The sequence below is a fragment of the Gadus morhua genome, chromosome 18 (genome assembly GCF_902167405.1).
Source record: "Gadus morhua chromosome 18, gadMor3.0, whole genome shotgun sequence".
NCBI lineage: Eukaryota > Metazoa > Chordata > Actinopteri > Gadiformes > Gadidae > Gadus > Gadus morhua.
Genome location: NC_044065.1, coordinates 18613917 through 18641582, shown reverse-complemented (window position 1 = coordinate 18641582; position 27666 = coordinate 18613917). Strand labels below are relative to the sequence as shown.

Sequence of the window (27666 nt, the reverse complement as noted above, 5' to 3'; positions counted from 1 at the left end):
AGTCTGGTCTTAGTGGGTTAGGGTCTACCTGTAGGCATCTGATGCCTCCACTCCTACCCGCTCATTAATAAATCATGATGTCTTGAACACCAGTACTAAGTTAACCTCTCCCCAGTGAACAGGAAGCTGGTTGTTATTGGCACATCACTGCTAATACACATAACTGTTCACTGTTATCTTAATTCAACTTTAATGGCCAGTAGCCATTTCAAAAACTTTTGCCAGGGATCATAAACCACATTATGTTGATTCATGAGTGGAATAATGTTAAATAACAAGAAGCCGCCGATGGCGTGGACCTAACAGGCATGTAAGTAGTGATTTATTTAAAATGGAATCGGCTGAATTCAGGTACAGGTTCTTGGGCGAGAAGGAGAGTGAATCACCAGAGTTGAAGCCCAAGGAGAGCTTGTTTGCCAGAACAAACAGCTTATTTCCTTCACTTGTCTTTAGTTTTCTGTTGGAACAGAGAGAGGAGATGATGACTTCAGTTTCATAGCAGCATGTGCTAATGGGCTCAACGCCTGAAGTATAAAAGTTGTTTGTACTCCTGGGTCCCAAATTCTGTTTCCATACACTTATTTATCCTTTTATTATTGAATCTAAAATGTGTTAATCAGCCTAAACACACCCCATACACTACTTCTGTATCACATCTACTAGACTCTACTAACGCATTTTTACTGAGTATCGTATATTTTGCTGTCATTTCCATATCCCATTAGTTGGCAAATTCTATTCACCCAGTGATGCATCACGAAGAGGAGTTCCTTATTTTTTTGCAAAGCGTAATGGTACTCTTTCACATGGAAGCCATCACTGCATGCAGAATTGATCCTTTACACAGAGGCATCCCTGTGAGACAAACACAGATACTAACCCTAATTATGGGTCGGCTCCTTTCATGACCCAGGACACGGGTAGTAGACTCATCTTCACTAGTTTAGTCTAGAGCCGGTTCGCTTGTAACGAGAAGGTTGCTAGTTCGATCCCCAGCTCCTCCTAGACTCCCGAGTGTCGAGGTGTCCCCTGAGCAAGATGCCTCACCCTGACTGCTCCTGACGAGCTGGCTGTGGCCCTGCGTGGTTTACTCCGCCGTCGGTGTGTGAATGAATGGTTGCAAGTCGCTTTGGATAGAAACGTCAGCAAAATCACCTTAATGGAAAATGTAAATAATTAGTATGATGAGCGACTTGGGGCGCGTTTGTCCTACAATAACACCCAAGGCCAAAGGGTCTCTTCCCACAGACAGTGCTTAGAACAAAGGTGGAACCCAGATGGGCCGCTCATTGTACCTTCCTGCTTTGCGGTCATCAGAAGTCGAGTGCGGACGTGGAGACCAAGGTATCCCTGGCGGACCGGATGAAGGTCCTGCAGGAGAAGGAGGAGCAGTGGAAGAGCCGGGGGAAGGGCGCCGCCAACGACTCGCGGCAGTTCACCGTGGCCGGACGCATGGCCAAGAAAGGTGGGTCCGTCGCTCTACGTTAGATAACGCATGCACACGCCACGTACCCTTGAACCACACATTTTGATTCTCACAGTTATAAGAGTGGCTTTTGATTTCATTCATATCAAAACCAACTTTCACACATGCATGTCTCTGGATACCTCAAGCCTTTATGAGCGCAGTTGTACACGGTTGTTATGGAGCCTCCAATATTGAGTTCTGTGTTAAAGGTGACATATTATACCAACAGGTGTGAGTAGCTGTTACAAGCCGTATCGAATATCTGCCTCTTCTGACATCACAAATGGGCGGGTCCAACTAGATGTTTGCTGGACAGATCAGTCTACCAGTCTACCCAGTCGACTGTATCAAACGTTGCTCATCTATCCAGCACACATCTAGGTGGACACGCCCATTTGTGATTTCAGAAAAGAGAGATTTTCAAGACGGCTTGTAACGGCTATTCACACTCACACCTGGTGGTATAATATGTCAACTTTAAAGGATGTTCTGGGTGTAGAAGAGCCGGTCTGACGCTGCCGTCTGGCTGCCGAGTGTCTTTAGTATGACTCCGCTATTTCCCTTCTTAACCACTTCCTGGTGATAGCTCCGATCAATACACCATAGGGAAGTAACTTCATGACTTGGCCAACAGTACTTGAGAAAAGCCAATGAGGAGGTTGATTCAAATGAATGCAAGGTCCCTTATCCAACCATCAGGTGTGACCTTGTTTGACGTTGTTGCCCTCACGTAAAAAAATATATTTGAATGACTCACAAACCTGGTAACCTCGTAAAATAAGAACGCAACAAACTGAAGTCGCTTGATTGACTGAACAGTCGATGCTGCCTTCTAATGACTCTGAAGCAGCCAAGCCATCCAAGTCGGTTCCTATTGCACATCGCTGCTCTACAGCGCTGCTTCTGCTGCTCAATGCTGTAGGGCATTGGTTCTCAAACTGTGGTCCGCGTGAATACACATTGCTTTTTTCTTACTGGGTGATGTTGTGTCTAACAGGGCTAGTGTCCAAGGACGACTCTCCACGCATCCAGCCAAAGAAGGCCACTGCAACCCCAGTCAAGCCACAAGAAGGTAAACAAACGTCTTCGAGACAAACGCACGTAAATGTCATGCATTACAAGAAGGGTTGTCTGAGATTTGGTTTATTTTCAAATCTACATTTCACACGTAATCCCGTTTGTGTGAAACAACAAATTCTATTCAAATTTGAATGCTTCATTTGATATTTTTCAGTGTCCTGTCTATGCGACAATGCTTCTGGTGTTGTTCTTTGTCCTAGTCTTGCCAATTAGACTATATAGTGTATTTCTATATATAAATAACAATATAAATGATCCCTGCTCTGTCCAGACATCTCCACCAGAACCGGTGCCAAGGTAGAGGGGGATAAACGCCTGGATAAACTGGAATCCTTCTTGGACAAACTCCACAATAAAGGTACTAAAAAATACATGCATTTCTTGATTTATTGATTTTCAGAAAGTACGCTAGTTTTAAGACTCTTTTCTTGAGCTGGATGTTTATCTGGAATTAAAATATTCTTGTTCTGAACCAATCTCTTGGTTCAGATGCGGTTCTAGTGCAGTAAAATGTGCAGAATCACACAGGAACTGTTATGGTGTACATGTGCAACAGATAGCCTTCCAAGGAAGTTGGGAGTGTTTACATACTTGCCAAACCCACCCCCACATTCCCACCACGCTGACCCAGCTAAAAACACAACAACTTCAAAGCTGGGCTGTGACTTGCACTAAGATGTCCCCATTTCCTGCGGCGTGGTTTAGGCGGGGATCACGGCAAGGCGTCCACCATCGAGGTCACGGCGGAGACGGAGAAGGAGGTCATGACCCTGGACGACGAGGAGACCTTTGGCCGTTTCTACAAGACGGCGTCCTCGCTGGACTCCGGCGTGGTCGTGGCCGACATCGACCTGAGCCTGATCCAGAGCGACACGCCCATGTACGTCAGTGTGCGACTGTGGTCCGTGTGGGCTAGAAATAACACAAAGTTGGTACTTTGAGCTGTGGAGTCATTAGCAGAAGATTTGGTCCACAGTGTAAACAGATGCATGTCATTAAGGATGCAGGTAAAGGTTATAGGAATCTTGCTCCAAGGGGCTGACGGGGATGCTGTGGACATTGACGTTTGGACAGGGTACATTTCATCCTGGAGACAAACACCCTTACCACTACCACACACCCCAACACATGATGATGTTGTTGTTGTTGGATGCTGTTGCAGTTATGTTTTTAAATGTCATTGTTCTTTTCATTAAGTTATATAATTGCTATCAGTAAGAGGACTTGATTTGAGCGGGTGTTGTCGAATGTTTCCATTGTTGCAGGAACTCTGCAATATTTTATTCTTGGTAGATACCGTTTCTGTGGTTGTGTGTGTGGGTGTGAGAAACTCTAAATTTCACAGGAAATAATGCGCATGTTGCAATCAAACTATCGACACGAGTGTGAGTGTGAAATTACAAAATGCTGCGGTTAAAGTCATAGTTTAGTGCGTGTGTTCATGTTGCTGTGTCGAAACCTGTAGATGTATTATGTTGTCATTGAATTGGCCAGCTGGTGTCTCCTTCCCTAAATCCTGCCTGTGCGTGTGCATGTGCGTGTGTGTGTGTGTGTGTGTTCCTCCAGACTGACCTCGGCCACGGCGGAGCACCGGCGGGCAATGCGTCCGGCGCGGCGCACCAAGGGCTCCAGGAACCCCCTGCGGGCGCTGGCGGCCCGGGCCGACCTCCGACAGGGCTACACGGAGCAGAGGCTCAACGTGGCCTCGGTGGAGACCCGCAGGATCCAGGTGGAGAGAAGTACGACGGCAAAGTGGTTGCTTTTGATACGTCCCTTTGTTGGAGACTGTTATATGACCTATGTATGGATGTTTCACGTCTGCTAAGCTAGAGAAATCTAAGTCAGGGAGAACAATAACGCCCCTCAATCATTGCGTGAAACAGTTTGTTTGCCCTCAACCTTTACTTCCGTTAGAGTGACGTCAGACTGGGCAGCGGGCACTGCTGAAGTGCAGAAGTCGCGCCTCCCAGCTATCTGTGATGTTTACAATCCGTCGTCTTCATATATAGTTCACCAGATGTCAATCAATTTGAGGATTTGAGTTGACAATGCTCATTGTCAGAGAGGCAGATCCGTAAATGCAGCATAAGTATGATTGCCCCCCTGTAGCTCAATACCGACGGCACCATCTAGAGTACCACATAGGTCATTGCATTGCTGCATATTTTTGGGAAGTTTGTCTCAAATTGAATCCTATCAATGTCTCTTGCTGGTATGACCACTGACTTCTGAAATATTTGTATTAACTGATTATTCAGATCTTTTTTTATAGGAAACACGTGCAGTACTAATATTTCAAACAGAAAAAATACCCCATTATTGGTAAAGCCATCTACAAATCTTTAGCATTAGCAGCAAACACCTCTGCTTTGGATGAAAACATCTGCTAAATACAAACAATTTACATCAAATTGAGATACACTAGAGCAGGTCCCTTTTAATACTTTAAAAACGCGCCTGTTTGGAATGGGCCGATTGTATTAATGACTGATCGACTCATCAGAACAACTTAACATCGGACACTGCACTTCTTTGGGTCCTCACAATACACCCGCCAAGTGGGAAGTGGTTCAGATGGATGGTTGTCTAGAAAAGAGAGCGAGACTCTTTCAATGATGGTGAGACTTTATTAATGACCATTGGAATTAGGAATGAGAGCGTCTTGCTCAAGGCTGCCTGCAGGTAGATTGTGAACACGGTTAACAGGATCTTTTTACTTGGAGTCCAACATCCTAACCACAAAACGATCCAGTATCGTGGCTATCTGTTAAGAAATGTATGTATTGAGGGATTTGATTGAATACAACGCATTTAAAAAACCAAAACAAAAAAACACCACATTGGTGAGGAAAATGCAGCTTAAAACTAAATGCCCAATCCCGCCACAAAATAATTTCCCATGTTAAACTAAGTTGAATATATTGTGTTCACAGCATCTGTCTTATTATCGATCTTTACCCCCCTCTCCCTGACGTGGTCCCTCTCTCTCCCAGTGTCCAAGCACTCCAACCTGGCCGACGCGGCGCTGGCCGGCCTGGCCAGCAAGGAGAACTTCCGCAAGGTCAGCCTGCGCAGCGTCAAGTCCACCGAGGTGGTCACCAACAACAGCACCCTGCCCTTCCACAAGCTCATGCTGATCCGCATCAAGGGTGAGGGACACCTGGGTGAACCACCGCTCTGTGTGTGTGTGTTTGTGTGTGTGTGTGTGTGTGTGTGTGTGTGTGTGTGTGTGTGTGTGTGTGTGTGTGTGTGTGTGTGTGTGTGTGTGTGTGTGTGTGTGTGTGTGTGTGTGTGTGTGTGTGTGTGCGTGCGCAATAAGTGAGTTGGATCATTCAGTTGATTGTTGGTGTGTAAATGCCTCCAAAGCTGCTGCCGACTGTTTTTGAACTGAATCAAGAATCAAATGTTGGAGTTTTTTGAATGGTCTTTATTATGCGCAACCCACAGAAGACGATTCGTATTTTGTGTACTGCAACAAACGTGTGAAAGTGAGCGCGGTTTTAATTTAACAAGAAACAGGCGGACATTAAAAACAATTTGATTGTGTAATATCCGTGTAGATATCATCTTACGAAGCACAACTACCAAATATTAGTGGATCGTGGTACAGAAAATGCAAATCATCTTCCGTAGTCAGCCCAGTCTAAGTGTGTGTGTGTGTGTGTGTGCCCAGGCCGGAGACACGTGCAGGTGCGTCTGGTGGAGCCTGTGGCCAGCTCCCTGAACAGCGGCGACTGCTTCCTCCTCCTCACGGCCAAACACTGCTTCATGTGGAGCGGGGAGTTCGCCAACGTCATCGAGAAGGCCAAGGTAAGACCCCCAGCCCTCCAGCGGCCCCACAGCCGCCCTGAACACGTCCATCACACACGCCTCCTCGCACTGAGGCCGGCCCTCGTTGTGGCGAGGAAGGAATTCAACTCGCATCCTTCTGCTTCTTTCAATGACATCCCTTCCACCAGGGGCGGAGTGGGGCACTAATAGCCAACGGGAGAATCCTCCCGAATTTTTGAGCACTTAGATGCATCCCCCTCCAGAATCCGCCTCTTCTTTATTCTGGCCTTTTCAGCCCCTCCTTTCTCTTTTCTCTTCTTGCCTTCCATGAGTGCCACAACAAGCAAAAGCAAGCAACCACAAACTTGCTCGCCTTCTCTGTCTGACGCGTCTTTAGGGTCATGCCATTACACGTGGGGCTGCTCATATATTCCCCTACATTTCAGAAAATGGACTTGACCTGCAAGCTGTTTATTGGATAAACGCATTTCCCAATCCCAGGAGTCTTTGCTCCATTCTACGTCAATTCAAGAACAAACAAATTAAAGTAAACTGTAGTTCGTATTATTTATGGCCATGAAAGTTCTGTAACGCCTGAATACCCAGGGGAAAAAATACTTTAGTTTACTACAGCATTTACTACAGTATACTATATATTACTATAGTATACTATAATATACTACAATATAGTGTGGGATTTACTATAGTAATTTTCCAGACATTGTAGTGTACTATGGTAAATACTATAGTAAGTTACTACACAGTGTAGTATACTATAGATTACTATACTATACTACAATATAGTGTGGGATTTACTGTAGTAATTTTCCAGACATTGTAGTGTACTATGGTAAATACTATAGTAAGTTACTACACAGTGTAGTATACTATAGATTATTATACTATACTACACTATAGTGTGGGATTTACTATAGTAATTTTCCAGACATTGTAGTGTACTATGGTAAATACTATAGTAAGTTACTACACAGTGTAGTATACTATAGATTACTATACTATACTACAATATAGTGTGGGATTTACTATAGTAATTTTCCAGACATTGTAGTGTACTATGGTAAATACTATAGTAAGTTACTACAGTGTAGTATACTATAGATTACTATACTATACTACAATATAGTGTGGGATTTACTATAGTAATTTTCCAGACATTGTAGTGTACTATGGTAAATACTATAGTAAGTTACTACACAGTGTAGTATACTATAGATTATTATACTATACTATTATAGTGTGGGATTTACTATAGTAATTTTCCAGACATTGTAGTGTACTATGGTAAATACTATAGTAAGTTACTACACAGTGTAGTATACTACAGATTACTATACTATACTACAATATAGTGTGGGATTTACTATAGTAATTTTCCAGACATTGTAGTGTACTATGGTAAATACTATAGTAAGTTACTACACAGTGTAGTATACTATAGATTATTATACTATACTACAATATAGTGTGGGATTTACTATAGTAATTTTCCAGACATTGTAGTGTACTATGGTAAATACTATAGTAAGTTACTACACAGTGTAGTATACTATAGATTATTATACTATACTACAATATAGTGTGGGATTTACTATAGTCATTTTCCAGACATTGTAGTGTACTATGGTAAATACTATAGTAAGTTACTACACAGTGTAGTATACTATAGATTACTATACTATACTACAATATAGTGTGGGATTTACTATAGTCATTTTCCAGACATTGTAGTGTACTATGGTAAATACTATAGTAAGTTACTACAAAGTGTAGTATACTATAGATTACTATACTATACTACAATATAGTGTGGGATTTACCATAGTTATTTTCCAGACATTGTAGTGTACTATGGTAAATACTATAGTAAGTCACTACAAAGTGTAGTACAGTATAGATTACTATAGTTAACTATAATATACTTTTTTTAATATATATTTTCATTATTCTGTAATTTGTCCTGAAATGAATATGTGAAACATAAGCCAAAATATTTGTATTATGTGGATATTTTATTGTAGAAACATAAACCACACATAAATATAAAACATAATGCACAACATGCCTAGGCTACAACAGCCAGAATATAATAACAATGAAAGAGAGTACAATTGAAGCCTTACTAACTTTAAACATTTTCTAATACAGGCATCTTGATAAGAATAATTGACTCATCGTTTACGTAGCAAAAGCATTTGCACAAAATATCATTAGGTTTGCAAAGAAGTATTTCATGGGTCTTTCTGAACTTCACAATTTGCTTAGCAGTATTCACCTTAGCAAAATCATCATAGATTCTTAATTGTCTGGAATCCTTTTTGAATCTAAAAATTGTGTAGGTACACCTCTTCACAATTAAGCTTACAAAGTAGTATGGATTTAATGCTACCATGCTCTCCGTTTTTTAGAGCCACACAAGAATTATTGCATTTAAAATTTGCTGCATACATTTCAGTGGTGTATAAAGTGTGGTGGATGAAACATCTCCTGAATTCTTTGACACTGGCCTCTATATAATTTCCAAAGAGAATGGACTCCCCCACTGTAATTACTCTTGTTGTGTAATTCTCGACAACCCGAGCACCACTATCTACTTTGTATGATTTTAACACTGTATTGTCTTTATTAACAAGTTTGTTGAAAAGATCACAGACATCATCACTGGCATTGTTGAATATTCAGTGTGGTGCATTAGTGTTTTTGTGTTAAAAAATCTCTTAAAAATGTGTTCAGGGACTGCCTGTGTACCATTGAACATTTCAAGAAGAGTGCCAATTGTGTCTTCATAAACAAATGAAGAGTTGGCCCACAGCAGACCCCACATGTCAACTGCGTTGCTAAGATGGGTTAAGCAGTGAACATTATAAGATACAACATTTTCCATAAAGCTCTTGTACCTCGACAACAAAACGCGTAAGACAAGAGGAAGCATGCAAAAGATCAGCTTTTTGGATATTATCCTGGAGGAGTGTGTAGATGGAGAAGACAAGTAATAGCCAGTGATTATAATAAACCGGGGGTAAAACTGTTTTCAAAAGAATGGGGGAATAAAAGAAATGCCCTCCATTCAGATGCCTTCCATTAGTGTCTCTCGGACAATGACCTTGGACATCTTTTTTTGGGTGTATGGTGAGGAGAGAACTGTCAATCTGTTGGATTATTTTCGGTTGTAAATAGAATGGCAAAGCAGAGTTTTTGGAATCACACCAAATACTGACAAATTGTTTTGTTACACCAAGGCAAACACTATGCATATATTCTGGGACAAAATGTTTGATAATGTCGAAATTAGGAAGTAGCAGCAGTTGACTAGGTCCCTTAACCCCATTAACATCTGTGTCTGATTGTATTGCAGCAGATGCCTGATGGGTAGTCTGATCAAGTGTTCTTAGTTGAGGATACTCAGTAGAGTGAGGATATACACGTGTAAACCCTTTTCCCTTTGGTTCTATTTCTCCCATATGCAGACAAAACCCACACCCATATCTGCCGTTAAATTGTTTCATGTCCTGTACCATGGCACGGGCTGGCGCATCACATATGCAGACACCTGGGGCAACTTTTGTGGTGTGTTTATGACCAGTGTTGTCATGCCAAGAAAACCCTTCTGTGAATAGCTCTTGTAATTCCTTGACAAATGGCCTTAACAGTGTTGGCATTTCGGGTTTAGAACTAAACCAAAGAGAATGTAGAAGAGCATACTTTACACGGATAGTAGATGGAAGTTCATTGACTGTGCAGATCATTGGCCAAATTGAGTAATTGGATGATTTAAAAACTGAAGCCACATCAATATTAAATGAAAGTGTTGTCAAGGGTATCAACAAAGGTTTTAAGTTTTGTAAACTTAACTTTTTTTTTTAGTAAACTATAGAATTTTCTGTAGTATACTATAGTTTACTGTAGTAAAACTACTATAGTAAGGTTCAAAAACACTACAATATTTACTATAGTATATATAGGGTATACTATAGTTTATTTACTATAGTAAACTATAGAATTTTCTGTAGTATACTATAGTTTACTGTAGTAAAACTACTATAGTAAGGTTCAAAAACACTACAATATTTGCTATAGTATATATAGGGTATACTATAGTTTATTTACTATAGTAAACTATAGAATTTTTTCTGAAGAAATAAATGAAGTAAAAAGAAAATAATATTAAAAAAAAACATGAATGAGACATAGAGAGTAAGCAAGTGGTATAAATATTGGTTGGATGTTCCCGAGACATATATTGTTTATTTCAGGGAGTTTCACGGCTTCTTGACGGGAATAAATTATGCTCAGGGCCGGCTTGCAGACGCCTCCCGGCCGCTCACAACTGTGGGCCGGTCCAACTGACTTCACAGGCCGCTACACAATTGTGTGCCGGTCCACCTGGCCTCGCTGGCCGGCCGGCCGACCGGGAAATCTCCCGATCATCCGGACGGCCACTCCGCCTCTGCCTTCCACTGATGCAGACTTCTTTAATGAAAGCCAGAAACATCACGGGAATTTCTGTCTTCTAATATTATGCTGCGTTTTGGTAATATCGCACACGTGATCGGCTCACACTGACTTTGATGAGGTTAAGGATTGACGTTGTAGTTACAATTGTACCATTCAACGAGGTTATCCTGAAAAAAGAATTGTGACCAATGCTCTGCGAGACAAAATAGAAGTGGAACCAGGGTTAGAGATAGGGTAATCAAACATGGATGATATCAATGCTGTAAAGTCGAGTTCACAACAAGGCTCCACATGCTTCCATCCTGGATCAAACCGAGTGTTTCTGTTTCTTTTCTCACCTGTTCTTGGTCAGACATCGGAGATGGCCTCCTTCGTCCAGGCCAAGAGGGACCTGGGCTGCAAGGCCCCCCAGGTGACCACGCTAGAGGAGGGCATCAACACAGACAGCCGCACCGCCAAGGAGTTCTGGAGCCTGCTCGGGGGCAAGACCAAGTACAGAGGTACAGGAAACTAGACTCAGTACAGGAAACTAGACTCAGTACTGAGGTACAGGAAACTAGACTCAGTACTGAGGTACAGGAAACTAGACTCAGTACAGAGGTACAGGAAACTAGACTCAGTACTGAGGTACAGGAAACTAGACTCAGTACAGAGGTACAGGATACTAGACCCAGTAATGAGGTACAGGAAACTAGACCCAGTACTAAGGTACAGGAAACTAGACTCAGTACAGAGGTACAGGAAACTAAACTCAGTACTGAGGTACAGGAAACTAGACTCAGTACTGAGGTACAGGAAACTAGACTCAGTACTGAGGTACAGGAAACTAGACTCAGTACTGAGGTACAGGAAACTATACTCAGTACTGAGGTACAGTCAACTAGAGCCAGTACTGAGGTAGAGGAAACTAGACTCAGTACTGATGTACAGTCAACTACACTCGGTACAGAGGTACAGTCAACTACACTCAGTACAGAGGTACAGGAAACTAGACTCAGTACAGAGGTACAGGAAACTAGACTCAGTACTGAGGTAGAGGAAACTAGACTCAGTACTGATGTACAGTCAACTACACTCAGTGCAGAGGTACAGGAAACTAGAATCAGTACTGAGGTACAGGAAGCTAGACTCAGTACAGAGGTACAGGAAACTAGACTCAGTACTGAGGTACAGGAAACTAGACTCAGTACAGAGGTACAGGATACTAGACCCAGTAATGAGGTACAGGAAACTAGACTCAGTACTGAGGTACAGGAAACTAGACCCAGTACTAAGGTACAGGAAACTAGACTCATTACTGAGGTACAGGAAACTAGACTCAGTACAGAGGTACAGGAAACTAGACTCAGTACTGAGGTACAGGAAACTAGACCCTGTACTGAGGTACAGGAAACTAGACTCAGTACTGAGGTACAGGAAACTAGACTCAGTACTGAGGTACAGGAAACTATACTCCGTACTGAGGTACAGGAAACTAGTCTCAGTACTGAGGTACAGGAAACTAGACCCAGTACTGAGGTACAGTCAACTACACTCAGTACAGAGGTACAGGAAACTAGACTCAGTACAGAGGTACAGGAAACTAGACTCAGTACTGAGGTACAGTCAACTAGAGCCAGTACTGAGGTAGAGGAAACTAGACTCAGTACTGATGTACAGTCAACTACACTCAGTACAGAGGTACAGTCAACTACACTCAGTACAGAGGTACAGGAAACTAGACTCAGTACAGAGGTACAGGAAACTAGACTCAGTACTGAGGTAGAGGAAACTAGACTCAGTACTGATGTACAGTCAACTACACTCAGTACAGAGGTACAGGAACCTAGAATCAGTACTGAGGTACAGGAAGCTAGACTCAGTACTGAGGTACAGGAAACTAGACCCAGTACTGAGGTACAGTCAACTACACGCAGTACACAGGTATAGGAAACTAGACGCAGTACTGAGGTACAGTCAACTAGACTCAGTACTGAGGTAAAGTCAACAAGACTCAGTACTGAGGTACTGTACACTAGACCAATTACTGAGGTGCAATATTTTAGAACAGTGGTTCTCCAATGGGGGTACTCGTACCCTTTGGGGTACTTTGCAGTACTGCAGGTGGTACTCCTGAAGAAAAAAAAATAATAATCTGAAAGCTAGACAAAAGAAAATCTAGAGAATGGACGAGTGGTTGAAACATCAATCTGACAACAATACTTTAGTAGGATTCCCCTCTCCCTTTTCTGATGCTCCCCTGGTGTTGTGCTTCTTTTGTGGAGATACATTTGCCAACAAGTTGCTTGAAGCACAGGCCCATGTTTCTCACTAAATTGTGAGTTTATGCACCTTCATGTAAACACTGCCAAAGAAAACGAACATACGTGTGTGTGTGTGTGTGTAGGTGCAGGGGAGCCCGAGGAAGATGAGGACTATGAGAGCGGGGTCCTGGACTCTAACGGGGTCTACCGTCTCCACGGCGACAAGCTGGTACCCGACCAAGATGCCTGGGCCTCCATCCCTAGTGTCACCCTGCTGGACTCCAAAGAGGTACTGCCAATACTTAAGACATACAACACATAGTACTACCACATACAACACATATTACTACTGCAGGTGGGACAGAGGTGCAGAGAGAGGGGGAGAGAGGTGCAGACAGACGTGCTGCCAGAGGGACGGGCAGACCCATAAGCAGTCCCTGTTCCTCTCCCCCAGGTGCTGGTGTTTGACTTCGGCAGCGAGGTGTACGTGTGGACCGGCAAGGACGTCCCGCTGGGCGAGCGCAAGGTGGCGGTGAAGCTGGGCAAGCAGCTGCACGCCGGCGCCTACGACTACACCACCTGCCGGGTCAACCCGCTGGACTCCTGCTCCCTCAACACCGACGTGGCTCTGTGAGTCCCGGGGCTGGTGGGGTGGAGAGGGAGGGATGGGCTGGACGGAGGGATGATGTGGAGGGGTGCGGTGTGGTTGTGTTATAGTCCGGATGAAGTGGGCGGCCGTAGCTCAGGAGGTAGAGCGGGTTGACTGGTAACCGGAAGGGTTGCTAGTTCCGAGTGTCGAGGTGTCACTGAGCAAGACGCCTCCCCCTGGCAGCTCCTGGCAAGCGGGCTGTCGCCCTGCGTGGTTGACTCCGCCGTCAGTGTGTGAATGTGTGAATGAACGGTTGTAAATCGCTTTGGATGAAAGCGTCAGCAAAATCCCCTTAATGTATATGTAAATGTAAGTGAGCCCCCACATTTATCAAATAAACGAGGAATACGTCTGGGAACATGGCTAGGTATTGAATGATAAATACAATTTCTGTGTGTCTATTTCTACAATAAGATTGGCTTTCATTCCGAACAATGACTTGAAAGTAATCCAAAAGTGCCTAGGAAATGATGGCCGCTGTCCAGGACGCATTGAATTATTGGGTTATACTGTCCCCTAGTGGCTCCAGAATACCATTACACCTCGGATCTGCATTGAGCCATTCTTCAAGTATAGTCCATTCCATATATGTCTGTTTGTGTGTAGTCGATGGGTGTCTTTAGACATGGGATCTCATGGGTTCAAACATGTTTTTTTTTACTAAGTGTGTGTGTGTGTGTGTGTGTGTGTGTGATGCCCAGGCAGGGTAAGGGCCGCCCCAGCTGGTCTCTGTTCGGCCGGCTGTCGGAGCACAACGAGACGGCCCTGTTCAGGGAGAAGTTCCTGGACTGGGCCGAGCGGAAGAAGGAGGAGCCGGCCGCCGCCGAGGAGGTCAAGGTGAGGGGGGAGTCTGGCGTCCTGCCCTCTCTATCCTAAACTCACCTCCCTTACTCTGTGTTCTCTCTCTGTTTCTCCTGCTCTCTCTCTCTCTTCCCGTCAGCAAATAACCCCTGTGGCAACATCATTGCATAGGGCAAATTATTGATCCAGGTCACAAAATGTATTTCCAATACAAGGCTGTTGGAATAGTTCATATAAAACACCGGTAGGATAACGTAACGCGAATGGACCAAATGTACCATCAAAACAGATCGATGCAGGAATGAGCGCCAAACAACGACGTTAGCCTGATTCATAGCCTCGAAAGTTAACAATTATTCAGTAAAAAAAAAATTGTAATGGAGCAAGTGATAAACTTTATATAATGTATATCAATTAAATACTTCGGTCATTTAACGAACAGATTTAACCGACACGCGCAAAGCGTGTCGACCAATCGTAACAGGATGTGCGTGCTGACGATTCACAGCAGACTGGGCTACTGGGGAAACGATCGGTGTGAGAATAATAAGGGCTACTTCTATCATACAGGCATGCAACCCTATTCTAGTAGTACCCCCAAATGCAATTATTAACCCCAAAACCCCCCCCCCCCCCCCAGAGCCCAGTGGGCGGCGGCGGGCCCCGCTCGCCCCTGGAGCTGCTGGAGCTCCAGCCGCTGGCCGCGGGCGCCCTGCTGGCCGGGGAGCCCGAGCCGCTGCGCTGCCCCCTGGAGGGCGTGGACGTGCGGCGCGGCCGCGGCATGGTGCGCACGGAGGACGGCCGGCAGGCGGAGCTGGCCACGGTGGGCGTGGACGCCTGGCACATCCGCGAGCACGGCGAGGAGGCGCTGGACGGGGAGGGGGAGGTCCCGGGCCAGCTGCACGAGGGCGACGCCTACGTGATCCGCTGGAGGTACTCGGTCACCACCGTCGGTAGGTCGGGCGGGAGACCCACTCAGAGGTTCTCATGAGAATGTGTGAAGCGAACAGCAGGGGGCGATGTGGAGCGCAGACGGTGTAGAGTGAAATGAGAGCGCCATTTACAATTGGGGGATATTTCTGACGCTTTTTCCAAAGCAACTCCATTGCACAAGCATTCATTCACACATTCACAGTCACACACCGACGGCAGAGTCAGCCTCGCAGGGCGTCAGCCAGCTCGTCGGGTGCAGTTAGGGTGAGGTGTCTTGCTCAGGGACACCTCGACACTCAAACTTGCTACCCCTCCTGAGCTACTGCGCCATGATGGTCGCCACTCCACATGTCCCGGCCATACATCCACATAACGCTGCCGTCCATTTAATCAGATGACTTTTAAGGTGAGAAATATGAAGGCGACACTCTCACACTTTACGTTAGCTCCACAGACATGTCAACTGAGAGCAAGGCTGATCTAGAGGAGGACAGGCAGGAAAGGAGGCAGGCCGACAGACAGACAGACAGACAGACAGACAGACAGACAGACAGACAGACAGACAGACAGACAGACAGACAGACAGGGCAGATAAAAAAAACCTGAAAGATGAATAATTTTATTAAAATGCATTTTGAAGGTGATTTGGACACTATGTAACGCAGTTGTTGTGTTTTTTCTGTTTTTCCTTCAACAGTGGGGAAACGGCAGAAGCCAGGAGAGCTTAGCTCCGGGGCGGCAGGCCGCGAGAGGTCTGCGTGTTTCTTCTGGCAGGGCCGGCAGTCGAGCGTCAGCGAGAAGGGGACGTCTGCGCTGATGACGGTGGAGCTGGGCAGCCACCGGGGGGCGCAGGTAAATACTTTTATGCTGGTCCACTTTTAATAATCATCACTCACTGTTTGGCTTTTAAATAGTGTCATGCACGGTTTGCATCATCTTTTTAAAAACAACCACAAAATAAAATACCTTGATTTACTGTAGTATTCTATACATATGCTCTTCATTTTTAATTGATTCACACAAATTATTACAATATCAATTAGAGTTCTTATGATCGATAATAGTCTGTAGTAGAGCTGTCAGTTAAACGCGTTATTAACGGCGTTAACGCCAACCAATTTTAACGGCGTTAAAAAAATTATCGCGCAATTAACGCAATTATTTTATTTAAAAATAATTTCTTTGGCCCAAAACAAAGAAGCAGTAGCCTGACTGCTATGTTCAAATGACATTTCTTCAAAGCAGTCGTTTAATTGCACTATAGGCTCTTTTTTTTGTATCGTCCTGTTTTGATCAGTATGTGCCAATGTTGTTATCAATAGAAAATCATTTGCACAAGGCAAGCCGATGCACTTCACCATGTTGATAAGAGAATTAAAATGAGAAGAATTATGGGACAAAAAAATCAAGGGATATTTAGCATAGAAAAAAAATTGTGATTAATCGTGAGTTAACTATGACATTAATGCGATTAATCACGATTAAATATTTTAATCGCTTGACAGCTCTAGTCTGTAGTAATGTGACTGCTCGTACAACGTGGCTGTCTGAGTTATTTGCCCAGCTCTCTCACAGTACTTAACAGTGTTGAACTCAGAACATATCCTAACTTGCTTCAACTTCTACTTTGCATGAAGACACACACACACACACACATTTTCCTTGTTTTGCATCTTTAAACCACCAGCCACATTGCAGTGACTATATTGTAGTATCAATCCAAAGCACTGTGTTTGATCTTGATCTACAGCCAATGCCAACACAACCTCATCCGCACTATAAACTAGGTTTGTCCTAGATTTGGGCCTTCAGTGTGACTGGTTGCCCCCCAGGTGTTGGTGAGCCAGGGGAAGGAGCCCCCCTGTTTCCTGCAGCTGTTCCAGGGAGGCCTGGTCATCCACAGAGGCTCCAGAGAGGAGGCCGCCTGCCACACAGGTTAGCACCCAACACCCCCTTTTCATTCATGGCAAATGACACGCGATTTAGCTAGGGGCGACAGAAGCTCAGGAGGTAGAGCGGGTAGGTTGCTGGTTCGATCCCCGGCTTCTCCTAGCTGAGTGTCGACCCTGACTGCTCCCGACGAGCGGTCTGTCGCCCTGTGTGGTTGACCCCGCCGTCAGTGAGTGGCCGTCAATGTGTGGAACTGTGGATGTGTGTGGTTGTAAGCTGTTTTGGATAAAAGAGACCCCTAAATGCAGGTTTTGTGAACTCATGCTAACTACCTTGGCACCTTTTAAATGGGATAGAGAAAGGGAAACATCTCTATTATTTTATTTTAACGCCTTTTCACTTGGTCTCACTTGATTCCCCCCCCCCCTCTCCCTTCTCCCCCCTCCTCTTCTCTCGTCTGCCCTCCCCTCCTCCCCTCTCTCCTCTCCCTCTCCCCCCCTTCTCCTCTCCCCCCTCTCCTCTCCTTCTCTCCATCCTCCTCCCCGCTCATCTCCCCCCCCCTCCTCTCCTTTCCTCCCCCCTCTCTCCTCCCCCCTCTCTCCTCTCCCCTCTCCTCCCCCCTCTCTCCTCCCCCCTCTCTCTCTCCTCTCTCCTCCCCCCTCTCTCCCCCCCCTCCTCTCCTTTCCTCCCCCCTCTCTCCTCTCCCCTCTCTCTCTCCTCTCTCCTCCCCCCCCCTCCAGGTGCGTGGCGTCTGTTCTGCGTTCGGGGCGAGGCGGAGGTGGAGGCGTCCCTGGTGGAGGTGGACTGCCGCTGCGCCAGCCTCCGCTCCAGGGCCAGCCTGGTGCTGCTGGGGGCCCACAGGGGCCGGCTGTACCTGTGGCACGGCTGCAAGGCCCAGCCGGGGGCCCGACTGGTGGCCGGCAGGGCGGTGGAGGAGCTGAACCAGCGGTGAGGAGGAGGGACGGAGGGATGGAGGGGGGGAGGGAGGCATGAGGGATACATAACAGAGGGACGGAGTGATGGATGTAAAAGTGAAAGGTGTATATAATAAATCTTTATTAAGGACTCGGATGGTCCACTCACATCCAACATACACACACACATATGACACATATTGATATCAATGACTGGATTGTGGTTAGAAGGTTAGTTGAATGATTGGATAGGTGGATGGATGAATCGCTGGTTGAGGAATAGATGGATGACTGGCTGTGTGGTTAGGCTATGTGTTGATTGGCTGGACGGTTGTTGGAATAGAGAATGTGAAAAATAAAGTGTTCAATCATTTCTGATTGTGTGTGTCTGTCTGTGTGTCTGTCTGTGTGTCTGTGGTGCAGGTGTGCCAAAGAGCTGGGCCTGACCAGTGGCAATAAGGTGGAGGTGGAGGAGGTGGAGGAAGGGGCGGAGCCTGCAGAGTTCTGGAAGGCCCTGGGCCAGCAGGACAAGAAAGCCTACGACTGCATGCTCCAAGGTACCCCTAGTCTGTAGCACTAGACCTTTATCGATCGCTAACGTATCCGAGACCCTTCAGCTCCCAACTGTATACATTTAGGTTTAGTCTTTAGGAACCGCTTGTATCCAAAGCGACCGAGCGGGAACTCGGATACAAATCATTTAACAGCAGGTCGGGTTCAGGCCAGGCCTGTTGCTGAACTGGTAAATGGTTAACGGACTGCATTTATGCAGGGCTTTTCTAGCCAGTGGCCACTCAAAGCACTTTACAATAGTGCATAACATCACCCATTCATGCACACATTCACACACACACACACACTGACAGTGGTGTCAGCCACGCAGGGCGACATCCAGCTCGTAGGGAGCAGGGCAGAGCAGGGTTTTTCTTGCTCAGGGACGAGTCGACACTCGTAAGAGCAACTTTCCGGTTACCAGTCAACCCACTCTACCTCCAGAGCTAGGGTTAGAGGTTTGGGTTACCATGGATACTCAAGGATGCCTACAGCTAGACTGCAGGCTAGTGCTGCACGATTAATTGAATCGCAATCGCGATATCAACCTTTGCGATTGTATAACCGAAAAAAGCTGCGATTTAATTAAAAAATAATAAATATGTATTTTCTTATTTATTTTATTTAGTTGTGTTATTGAGGAACCTAAAAAGTTTGCACAGCAGAAATGCCTTCATTTTGAAAAATATATTTTTTTATTATTTATTTCATTTAGTAAAATATTGTTATTTTGAAAAGAGTACTATACACATTTAATTTTTAGTTTGTATGTTTGAGTTCAGAAAGAAACATTTTAAAATGATCAGTCATCGGTGTGCATTTTCCTTGATAACCAAGCAAGTAGACTCATGACACCATTTGTTTATTATATCGCAAATCGCAATATTGTCCACAATAATCGCAACGTGACTTCTTCACCGAATCGTGCAGTGCTACTGCAGACTCAACCCTGGTACCTGAAACTGTCTGAGCTGTTTGTGGTTCGTACGACCTCCCCGCTGACACGTGGATATCTCTTCTGTGATTGGTTGTAGACCCCGGGAAGTACAACTACACGCCCCGCCTCTTCTGGCTGGACGCCAGCTCAGGCCTGTTCCGGGGGGAGGAGCAGCTCAGCCCCACGCGCGTCCCGGAGGGCGTCATGGCCATGCCCTTCCTGCAGGAGAACCTCTACTCCGCCCAGCAGCCAGGTACCGTGGGGAGTGCGGGTCAGGGCATGGCTAGTGGAGGAGCCAGGTTTACTAAATGTCTAGTTTGCATATTTTGAGTTATGTTTTGTATTGTATATGATTATTATTAAGATTGCATATTAGCTTGGACCCATAAGGCTTAGGCCCAATCTCATTTCTACCCCTTACCCCTTCCCCCTCCCCCTTGTTTTGAAGGGGTAAAGGGAAAGGGGGGAGGGGTAAGGGGTAGAAATGGGATTGGGCCTTAGAGTCATGACGTCAGAAGTACTGACGTCATGCACAGGAAAACACAGAGCTAGAAGCTGTAGAAACGGTTACTTTTCCCTTGTTTCGATTTCATGCCTTTGAAGATTTATAGATTATGGGAGTAATGAAGTAATTATCGTTTATTGTAATGTAATGTATGTTTCTATTTATTGATTACTTGATTAATAAATGTATAGATTTGCAGATAATGGGGTTAACGATGTGTAGATGCATACAGTTGATTGTGGCAGTAATGGATGCAGACGTTTTTAGATTCTAGGAGTGATGTGGGAAATATGATTGATGGATTACAATAGTGATGGTTGATGTTATTGGTTATGGATGTTACTGTGGTCATGCCCGTCTTAAACTTTACATCGCCGCAGTAATGCATGTACATGGAAGGAGAAACTCCAATAGGAGTGAGTGTATGGAAGTGTGGATGGTGGCAGTGATCCATGCAGGGGTGGATGTGTTAGTGTGCTGACGGTCCTTCCCCTGCCCCGCCCGCAGCCCTCTTCCTCCTGGACAACCGCATGGAGGTGTACCTGTGGCAGGGCCGGAACCCCGACGACACCGCGCTGGCCGGCTCCGCCAAGATGCGCTGGGACAGCCAAAGGAAGTGCGCCATGGAAACTGTGCTGCAGTACTGCAAAGGTGAGAGGGGCGTCGCCCACCACCAGCCGGGAATGAAGGGCCGACTTCCTTAGGATTACTTCCTTGTTAATTAAGGGAGCTTTTTCTTGCCCTCTTGAGGGGCTAGGGTCAGGTGGGGTGGGGGACATAAATATACGGCATATTAAGCCCTTTGAGATCTGTGATTAAGGGCTATATAAATATTAAAATTGAATTGAAATTGAATGAGGCTCTGAGAAAACAAACTATTCGTATGCTGGCTCTGGTGTTGGATCTTGGATTAGCCTTATCTTCCCTGATCAATATCATTGACTGTTTACACTGTGCTCACCTGTCTCTATCATCCTGTGTGTTCACAGAGAAGAACCCAAGGCGCCCCCCGCTGGCCTACCTGGTCATGGCAGGCTGTGAACCCCTCACCTTCACCAATATATTCCCCTACTGGGAGAAAGACCCCTCCGTGGCTCCACCGGTGGGTTACGTCTTCACATTATATTCATTCAGCAGGATTATGGAAATCAAGCCGTCATATCCGCCTGGTGGGAGACGGGGTCTAGACCTATGCTGACCTGTGTGTGTGTGTGTGTGTGTGTGTGTGCAGGGGGAGGGTTCCAGGAGTAAGGTGGTGCTGGTGAAGGAGGTGCTCTCCAAGCTGAGTAAGGAGCAGTACTCCATCGAGGAGCTGACCAGGAAGCCCCTCCCCGAGGGCGTGGACCCCCTCCGCCTGGAAGACTACCTCGCCGACCACGACTTCAAAGTAAGAGCGTCTGAGCCACTCCCTCATCAAATGCACACGATGGCATTAAATTATCTACACAATATGTGCAAAAATACATGTTTAAAGGATGTTCATGTTGTGTCTTTGTGTTGACATTTGAATGTTGTGATTAAAATGATCAAAACCATTCCATCTTGTCTGTCAATCACGATGTGCTTTCCAACTCAAAGTCCTGTGGGGAATGTGTTGCAGGTGCTTCTAGAGATGAGTCGGGTGGAGTTCAACGCCTTGCCCAGCTGGAAGCAGAGGAACCTGAAGAAGAACAAGGACCTGTTTTAAAAAGCTTCACAACTGAAACAACGTTACCCTTATATATTTTTTGTATTCCGTGGAATGATTTCAAACTCTCATGTGAAACAAGCAATGAGATAAAAAAACGGAATAATGTATATTTGTGTTCAAATGTTTTTTGCATTTTTAATTTTTTTAAGGTTGCAATGAAACGGTTGCATGCAATTTGATCGTTAATGGCAAAGTCCACCCTCCCTCCCGATATAGAAATCTATAGAAATATAACCACACACATACACACACGGATACACACAAACACACACTATAAATATGTAATATACAATGTTTTGTCTTGTGCCAATGTTAACCTTTCAATGTTTCAATATGTGGGTGAATGTACGAAATGAGCCCGTTGTTTAAATTATATATGCCAAACCTTTTAAGGGACTATCCAACTCCAGAAATGTACCTTATCCCCCTAGCATCCATCTTTGATCTGGGTGGGGAATCCCAATGCCGAAGTTAACATCCAAGATGTAACCTGGAGGCCCGCTGGGTGAATAAGGTCCATGGACAGCCCAATGCAGACATAATTGTATAATATTCATATATTGCAAATCAGAATGAAGTGTAAATCCCTGACAGTAAGGTGACATGAACTATTTCACCAGAAAGCAAGTGTTTGATAACGACTGCCTTTTTTTATGTTGAAGTTAGCCAATAACAAGTCAGCACCAAGCTAAAACAATGCTATTTGAGAATAGTGTCAACTTGGATTTCTAACCGAATCCTTTCACCACTGTTACGTTTACGTTTAACTCCCTGAAGTAATAATTAAGCCAACAGTCGGGAATCTAACTCTCAGACAATGGGAAAGAAACCCCAGTAGTGAATAGGCCTTTTATGGTAAGTTTTCTTTGGTTCAAATGATTAGTAGGCTACACCTTGAATACAAACCCTTCACTAACTAGTATTCGCAGAGGGCAGAAAGCTCTACATCTTATCCCCTAACTGCAATTAAAAACATACTCTTTTACTGAGAGGATGTCTGAAGTTTGTAATTTGATCGCCATTGCAACTCATTGTGGAATTGTCTGTGTGTTTGAGAGAGACAAAGAGAAATCGTGTGCCATAAACTGCTTTTATAACATCTTTAGTGCTCAAACTCTTATTAGGGAAATGCATATTCTAACAATATAAAATATATTGTAAATGGCAACTGTCTTGACTTATTTCTCTACCATTTCTATAGCATATATCTCTGTACAATATTATCTTGACTAAAGTCCTAGTCACTTTATATACATGTTTTTATATATATAAACATTGAGATCTATATATTTACACCTGTGTATATATAGTATATATACAGATATTTCCTAGTCAGTATGTATGTATGCATGTATATATATTTATTTATTAACAGAAGAGGTTGCTGTAGTCATAGATGACACCAGACTGCAGGAATGCATGTCAGAATATGTAGCTATAAGATGACTTAAAGTGCATTCCCGTCACAGCATGTTATTACCACCTTCCCCATGTCTCCAAGACATGGTTAGATATGTACAAGATGTATATCACTGAACAAATTAACTCCATCAGAGACTGTTGGGAAGCATTCCCATTCCCTGATTACATTCATGATGATAAATCATTTTCTTTGAGGAAACGTATTTTAATATTTTTCTTTTTTTTTTATTGCTATTCACTTTGAACTGGTGTAGAACCCAGTGGGAGATTGATGGGGCCGTGTGTCTGTCTGTTCATCAATTTTAAGTACTTTCTATAGATGTTATTTTTCTTGTCATGACTTAAACGTTCCTAATAACACATGACACAATTCCAATTATGACGTCACAATTAGTTCCTAAGCAATATCTTGTGTTGTGCAGAGAAAATATATCAGTCGTTTGGACATTGCGTGTAGTAGAGAGAGAGAGCAGCTTCGTTGAAAAAGAGATATTTGCAAATCAACTTTTCGCCGTTGCTGTAGTGAGAACATGGACGGTGAGTTCCCAGCTCTGTGCCGAGCAGTATATTTTTGGTGTACCGCTGTGAACGCTTCGGGTCTTCCGAGAGCTCTGCGGCTCTATACCGCCACCTTCAGTTCAGAGAAAGACGCACGTTCAATTTCGATACGAGTTGCAGTTGTATGTAGATTTGAATTTAACCTGTATTTATAATCGAGAGATCAATTGAGGGGTGACCCTCATTTGCAATGATTTCGAGGTTTATCGAAAGAAAATAGTTTGTGTTTAAAAACGTGGCATCCTTGCTGGATGACAAAATTAACTCCATCAGAGAGACTTTTGGGAGGCATTCCCATTCCTGATGATATTCGTGATGATAAACCATTTTTGTTGAGGAAACGTATTCACTTTGAACTGGTGTAGAACCCAGGGGGAGATAGATGTGGCCTGGTGTCCGTCAGTTCATCAGTTGGGAGTTTTTTCTAGATGGTATCTTTCTTGTCATGAGACTTAAACGTTCATAATAGCACACATAACAACCAATCAACATGCATTAGATTGATGCAATTCCAATTATGACGTCACAATTTGTTCCTAAGCAATAGTTTGTGTTTAGCAGAGAATATATATCAGTCGTTTGGACATTGCGTGTAATAGAGAGAGAGAGAGCAGCTGTCTTGAAAAATAGATATTTGCTTATCAACTTTTCGACGTTGTTGTAGTGAGAACATGGACGGTGAGTTCCCAGCTCTGTGCCGAGCAGTATGTTTTTGGTGTACCGCTGTGAACGCTTCGGGTCTTCCGAGAGCTCCGCGGCTCAACACCGCCACCTTCAGTTCGGAGAAAGACGCACGTTCAATTTCGATCAGGGTTGTATGTAGATTTGTATTTTGTATTTAACCTTTATTTATACTCAAGAGATCAATTGAGGGGTGACCTTCATTTGCAATGATGTCGAGATTATTCGAAAGAAAAGAGTTTGTGTTTAAAAACGTGGCATCCTTGCTGGATGACGAGGATATCACCTCACAGCAGCTAGCTCGTCTCCCCAACGAACATGCGTGTTTTTTTCTCACCTGGTGGAGGCGCTGCTAAGACACAAATCGTCGAAATGCAGGTTCCCTTGGAAGAACCTCCTAAAAGCAGTTTAATGCTATCCCGGAATGATTAATTGGCGTTGAAACCGTACAGTTCAACGGAATGTTTTGAATTGCTAGGACATTTTAAAACGGTAGTGAAACACTAATGCACATTATGTTAACGGCCCGACGTAGCATACGAGAATAAATAAAATAGCTATTTATCTATTTTATTTTACAATTACAATTTCTTTACAATTACAAACCAATCTCTGGATGTCGATTTCATGTCAATAGACTTTTCTCTCTCTCTCTCTCTCTCTCTCTCTCTCTCTCTCTCTCTCTCTCTCTCTCTCTCTCTCTCTCTCTCTCTCTCTCTCTCTCTCTCTCTCTCTCTCTCTCTCTCTCTCTCTCTCTCTCTCTCTCTCTCTTCTCTCAGGTCAATCATTCTCTGTGTCCAAAGGAGACCTGATAACCACAACGTCTTCCACCTACCTGGTGGAAGATTTTCTTGGGGAAGGAACCTTTGGGAAGGTGGCCAGATGTGTTAAAACAGGCACAAATGTAAAGGTGGCTGTTAAAATCATCAAGAACCACCCGTCAGTGTTGGCGTCGGTTAGGCAAGAGGTAAAAAAAAACATTAATAAGTTAATATATAAAGTTATTTAAATATATATTGCTAAAAACTGTTTGTGTTTCTTTTTGGTACTAGTTTTTCATGTGATTTTGCATTGTAAAATATCTCTTTAACCTGCTCTTTATTCTCAGATTCAAGTCTTAAGGTGCCTCCGAGCTCTGGACCCGGAAAAGTGTGGGATTGTGAGATGGATGGGTGCCCTCAAACACGGTCCGCACTTCTGTCTGGTGTTTGAGCTCCTGGACCAGTCTCTACTAGCCTTCGCCCATCAGACAGAAAACCACTGTCTGCCGCTGATGCAGATCAAAAATATAGTGGAACAGGTAAGGTTGGACCTCAACCTCAACACAATTGTACTTTCGTTGCTCGAAACACAATACATTGTTGTATTTTTTGTTTCTTGAGTGTGTCTGATTGCGTATAAGACTTTATAATTAAACTTTACTCTTTTTTTCTGTGGTGGATAAGCATAGACTGGGTAGCCCAGCCCATTCTTTGAATGATGATTTGAGTTTGCAATGAAGAAGGGTCTGGAGAAGAGCAATACATTTCTTTCTAGTTTCAATACGTTTTTGCGGGAGCCAATTACTATGCTGGTTTTTCCCCCTGGCACGCTTGCCGTGTTCCAATACCCGTACTATCCGTACTTACTAGCCAAATATTTAGTACGTAGTACGTTCCAATTCAGATCCGGCGAAAAGAAGTTGACTTCAAGGACCCGGATGTCATACTCAAAACGGGCTAATCGTGAAGTGTAGATCGAAGGACACTTTCCGTACTCAGCGGCAGCCATCTTAGCTACGTAGCGGAAGAGGCGGAGCCAGGCTGAGCCAAAGTCGGCGCATTTTCCACATAGCCTGCATTAATAGAGTCATTTTGTAGTTTTTATAGTTTTTATAGCTTTTTATAGCTGCTAGGCGTAAAGAGTGTACCGTTCAAAGCGGGATGTTTATTGCGGGGGAGGAGCCGCGGCGGCAGTCGTGATCGTAATTTCCGGTTAGTGCACCACGGAGTACTCGATTTGGAACAGCACTCACATCTGAAAAATTACGTACGGGTATTGGAACACGGCACTGGTTTTGTTAAACCAGGGAATGACGACAGGGAAGCAACGGCAAGCAGGCAATTGCGGGCAGAGTCATTTGAACTAGGCCCATTGATCACGCCTCTTGCGCTGAAGAAAATGACAGCAGCTTCCCCAGACCAATGTGCAATCTACAATGGAGTTTGGTATGGCAATAGCCAGGCTAAGATGAGGGTGAAAACTTGTCTTGTTTCAGCGAAATTCAGTTTTTTTAAAGAAATTAGTGCATCCACATGAATTGCTTGTCGACTTTAAGTGTAATTCCGCCGAAAATTGAACCCAGGATCTTTGTTTTGGCATGTTATCCCATCAAATTATCCCTCCAGATACTTTTTTCATTGAAAAAACGAGTGTAGAGTTTGCCCGGCGAAATGTTTGGCTTCCATGTTATTGGCTAGGGGCACAGCGAACGCTTCAAAATCGGTGTTTTTTTAACCACTAATATAACTCAAAATAGCACCAAACCTCTGCATTAGCATGATTAGGGTCCCTGCACATAAAACGAAGCATCAACAACTTAGTTAGCGTAGCGGGAGTTTATTAAAAAAGACTGTCTTTCTAGTCTGTGCCTTACTGGTAGGTCCATGTTTCCAGGAAGTCCACACTAGTGTTGGCTCGTTCGTTCGCGAACTGGTTCAAATGAACGAGTCTTTAGGACGAACAAACCGAACCGGTTCGTTTCTCTCGTTCGTCTCGTTCACCATTCGATTCACCGGAAACTCGACTGAACGAATGAACGAGTTTCTGGTAGCACTAATTCCACTGAGTCTGACTGACTCACCTGAGAACCGTACAATGGCGTGCATTCCATGGTACGATTCACTGCTACCGGAAACTAGGCTGATTCGCGAACGACTGCTCCACCGAGTTTCTGGTGAATCGATTCACCGGAAACTCGACTGAACTGGGAGAAGTCTTTCGCAAATCGTTTGTTCGTTCAGCCTGGTTTCCGGTAGCGGTAAATCGCATCATGGAATGGATGCCATTGCACGGTTCTCAGCTGAGTCAGTCAGACTCAGTGGAGTTAGTGCTACCGGA

General features: G+C 44.4%; 1 protein-coding gene across 4 annotated transcripts in view; it reads left to right on the top strand.

The window, feature by feature from the left end:
* The window catches only part of svild (supervillin d), a 61934-nt gene extending 38860 nt beyond the window's left edge, over positions 1–23074 (top strand). For all 4 annotated transcript variants that reach the window (XM_030339522.1, XM_030339521.1, XM_030339523.1 and 1 more), the window contains exons 9-29: positions 1318–1465; positions 2466–2540; positions 2820–2906; positions 3254–3428; positions 4115–4287; positions 5542–5697; positions 6222–6358; positions 11145–11292; positions 13179–13324; positions 13490–13665; positions 14386–14521; positions 15126–15438; positions 16116–16270; positions 17251–17353; positions 18049–18256; positions 18646–18779; positions 19809–19964; positions 20724–20867; positions 21206–21318; positions 21448–21603; positions 21817–23074. In XM_030339522.1, coding sequence (XP_030195382.1) covers positions 1318–1465; positions 2466–2540; positions 2820–2906; positions 3254–3428; positions 4115–4287; positions 5542–5697; positions 6222–6358; positions 11145–11292; positions 13179–13324; positions 13490–13665; positions 14386–14521; positions 15126–15438; positions 16116–16270; positions 17251–17353; positions 18049–18256; positions 18646–18779; positions 19809–19964; positions 20724–20867; positions 21206–21318; positions 21448–21603; positions 21817–21903 — 3126 coding nt within the window. In that variant the 3' untranslated portion in view covers positions 21904–23074. The remainder of the gene's footprint in view (positions 1–1317; positions 1466–2465; positions 2541–2819; positions 2907–3253; positions 3429–4114; positions 4288–5541; positions 5698–6221; positions 6359–11144; positions 11293–13178; positions 13325–13489; positions 13666–14385; positions 14522–15125; positions 15439–16115; positions 16271–17250; positions 17354–18048; positions 18257–18645; positions 18780–19808; positions 19965–20723; positions 20868–21205; positions 21319–21447; positions 21604–21816) is intronic.
* Positions 23075–27666: the final 4592 nt, after the last annotated feature.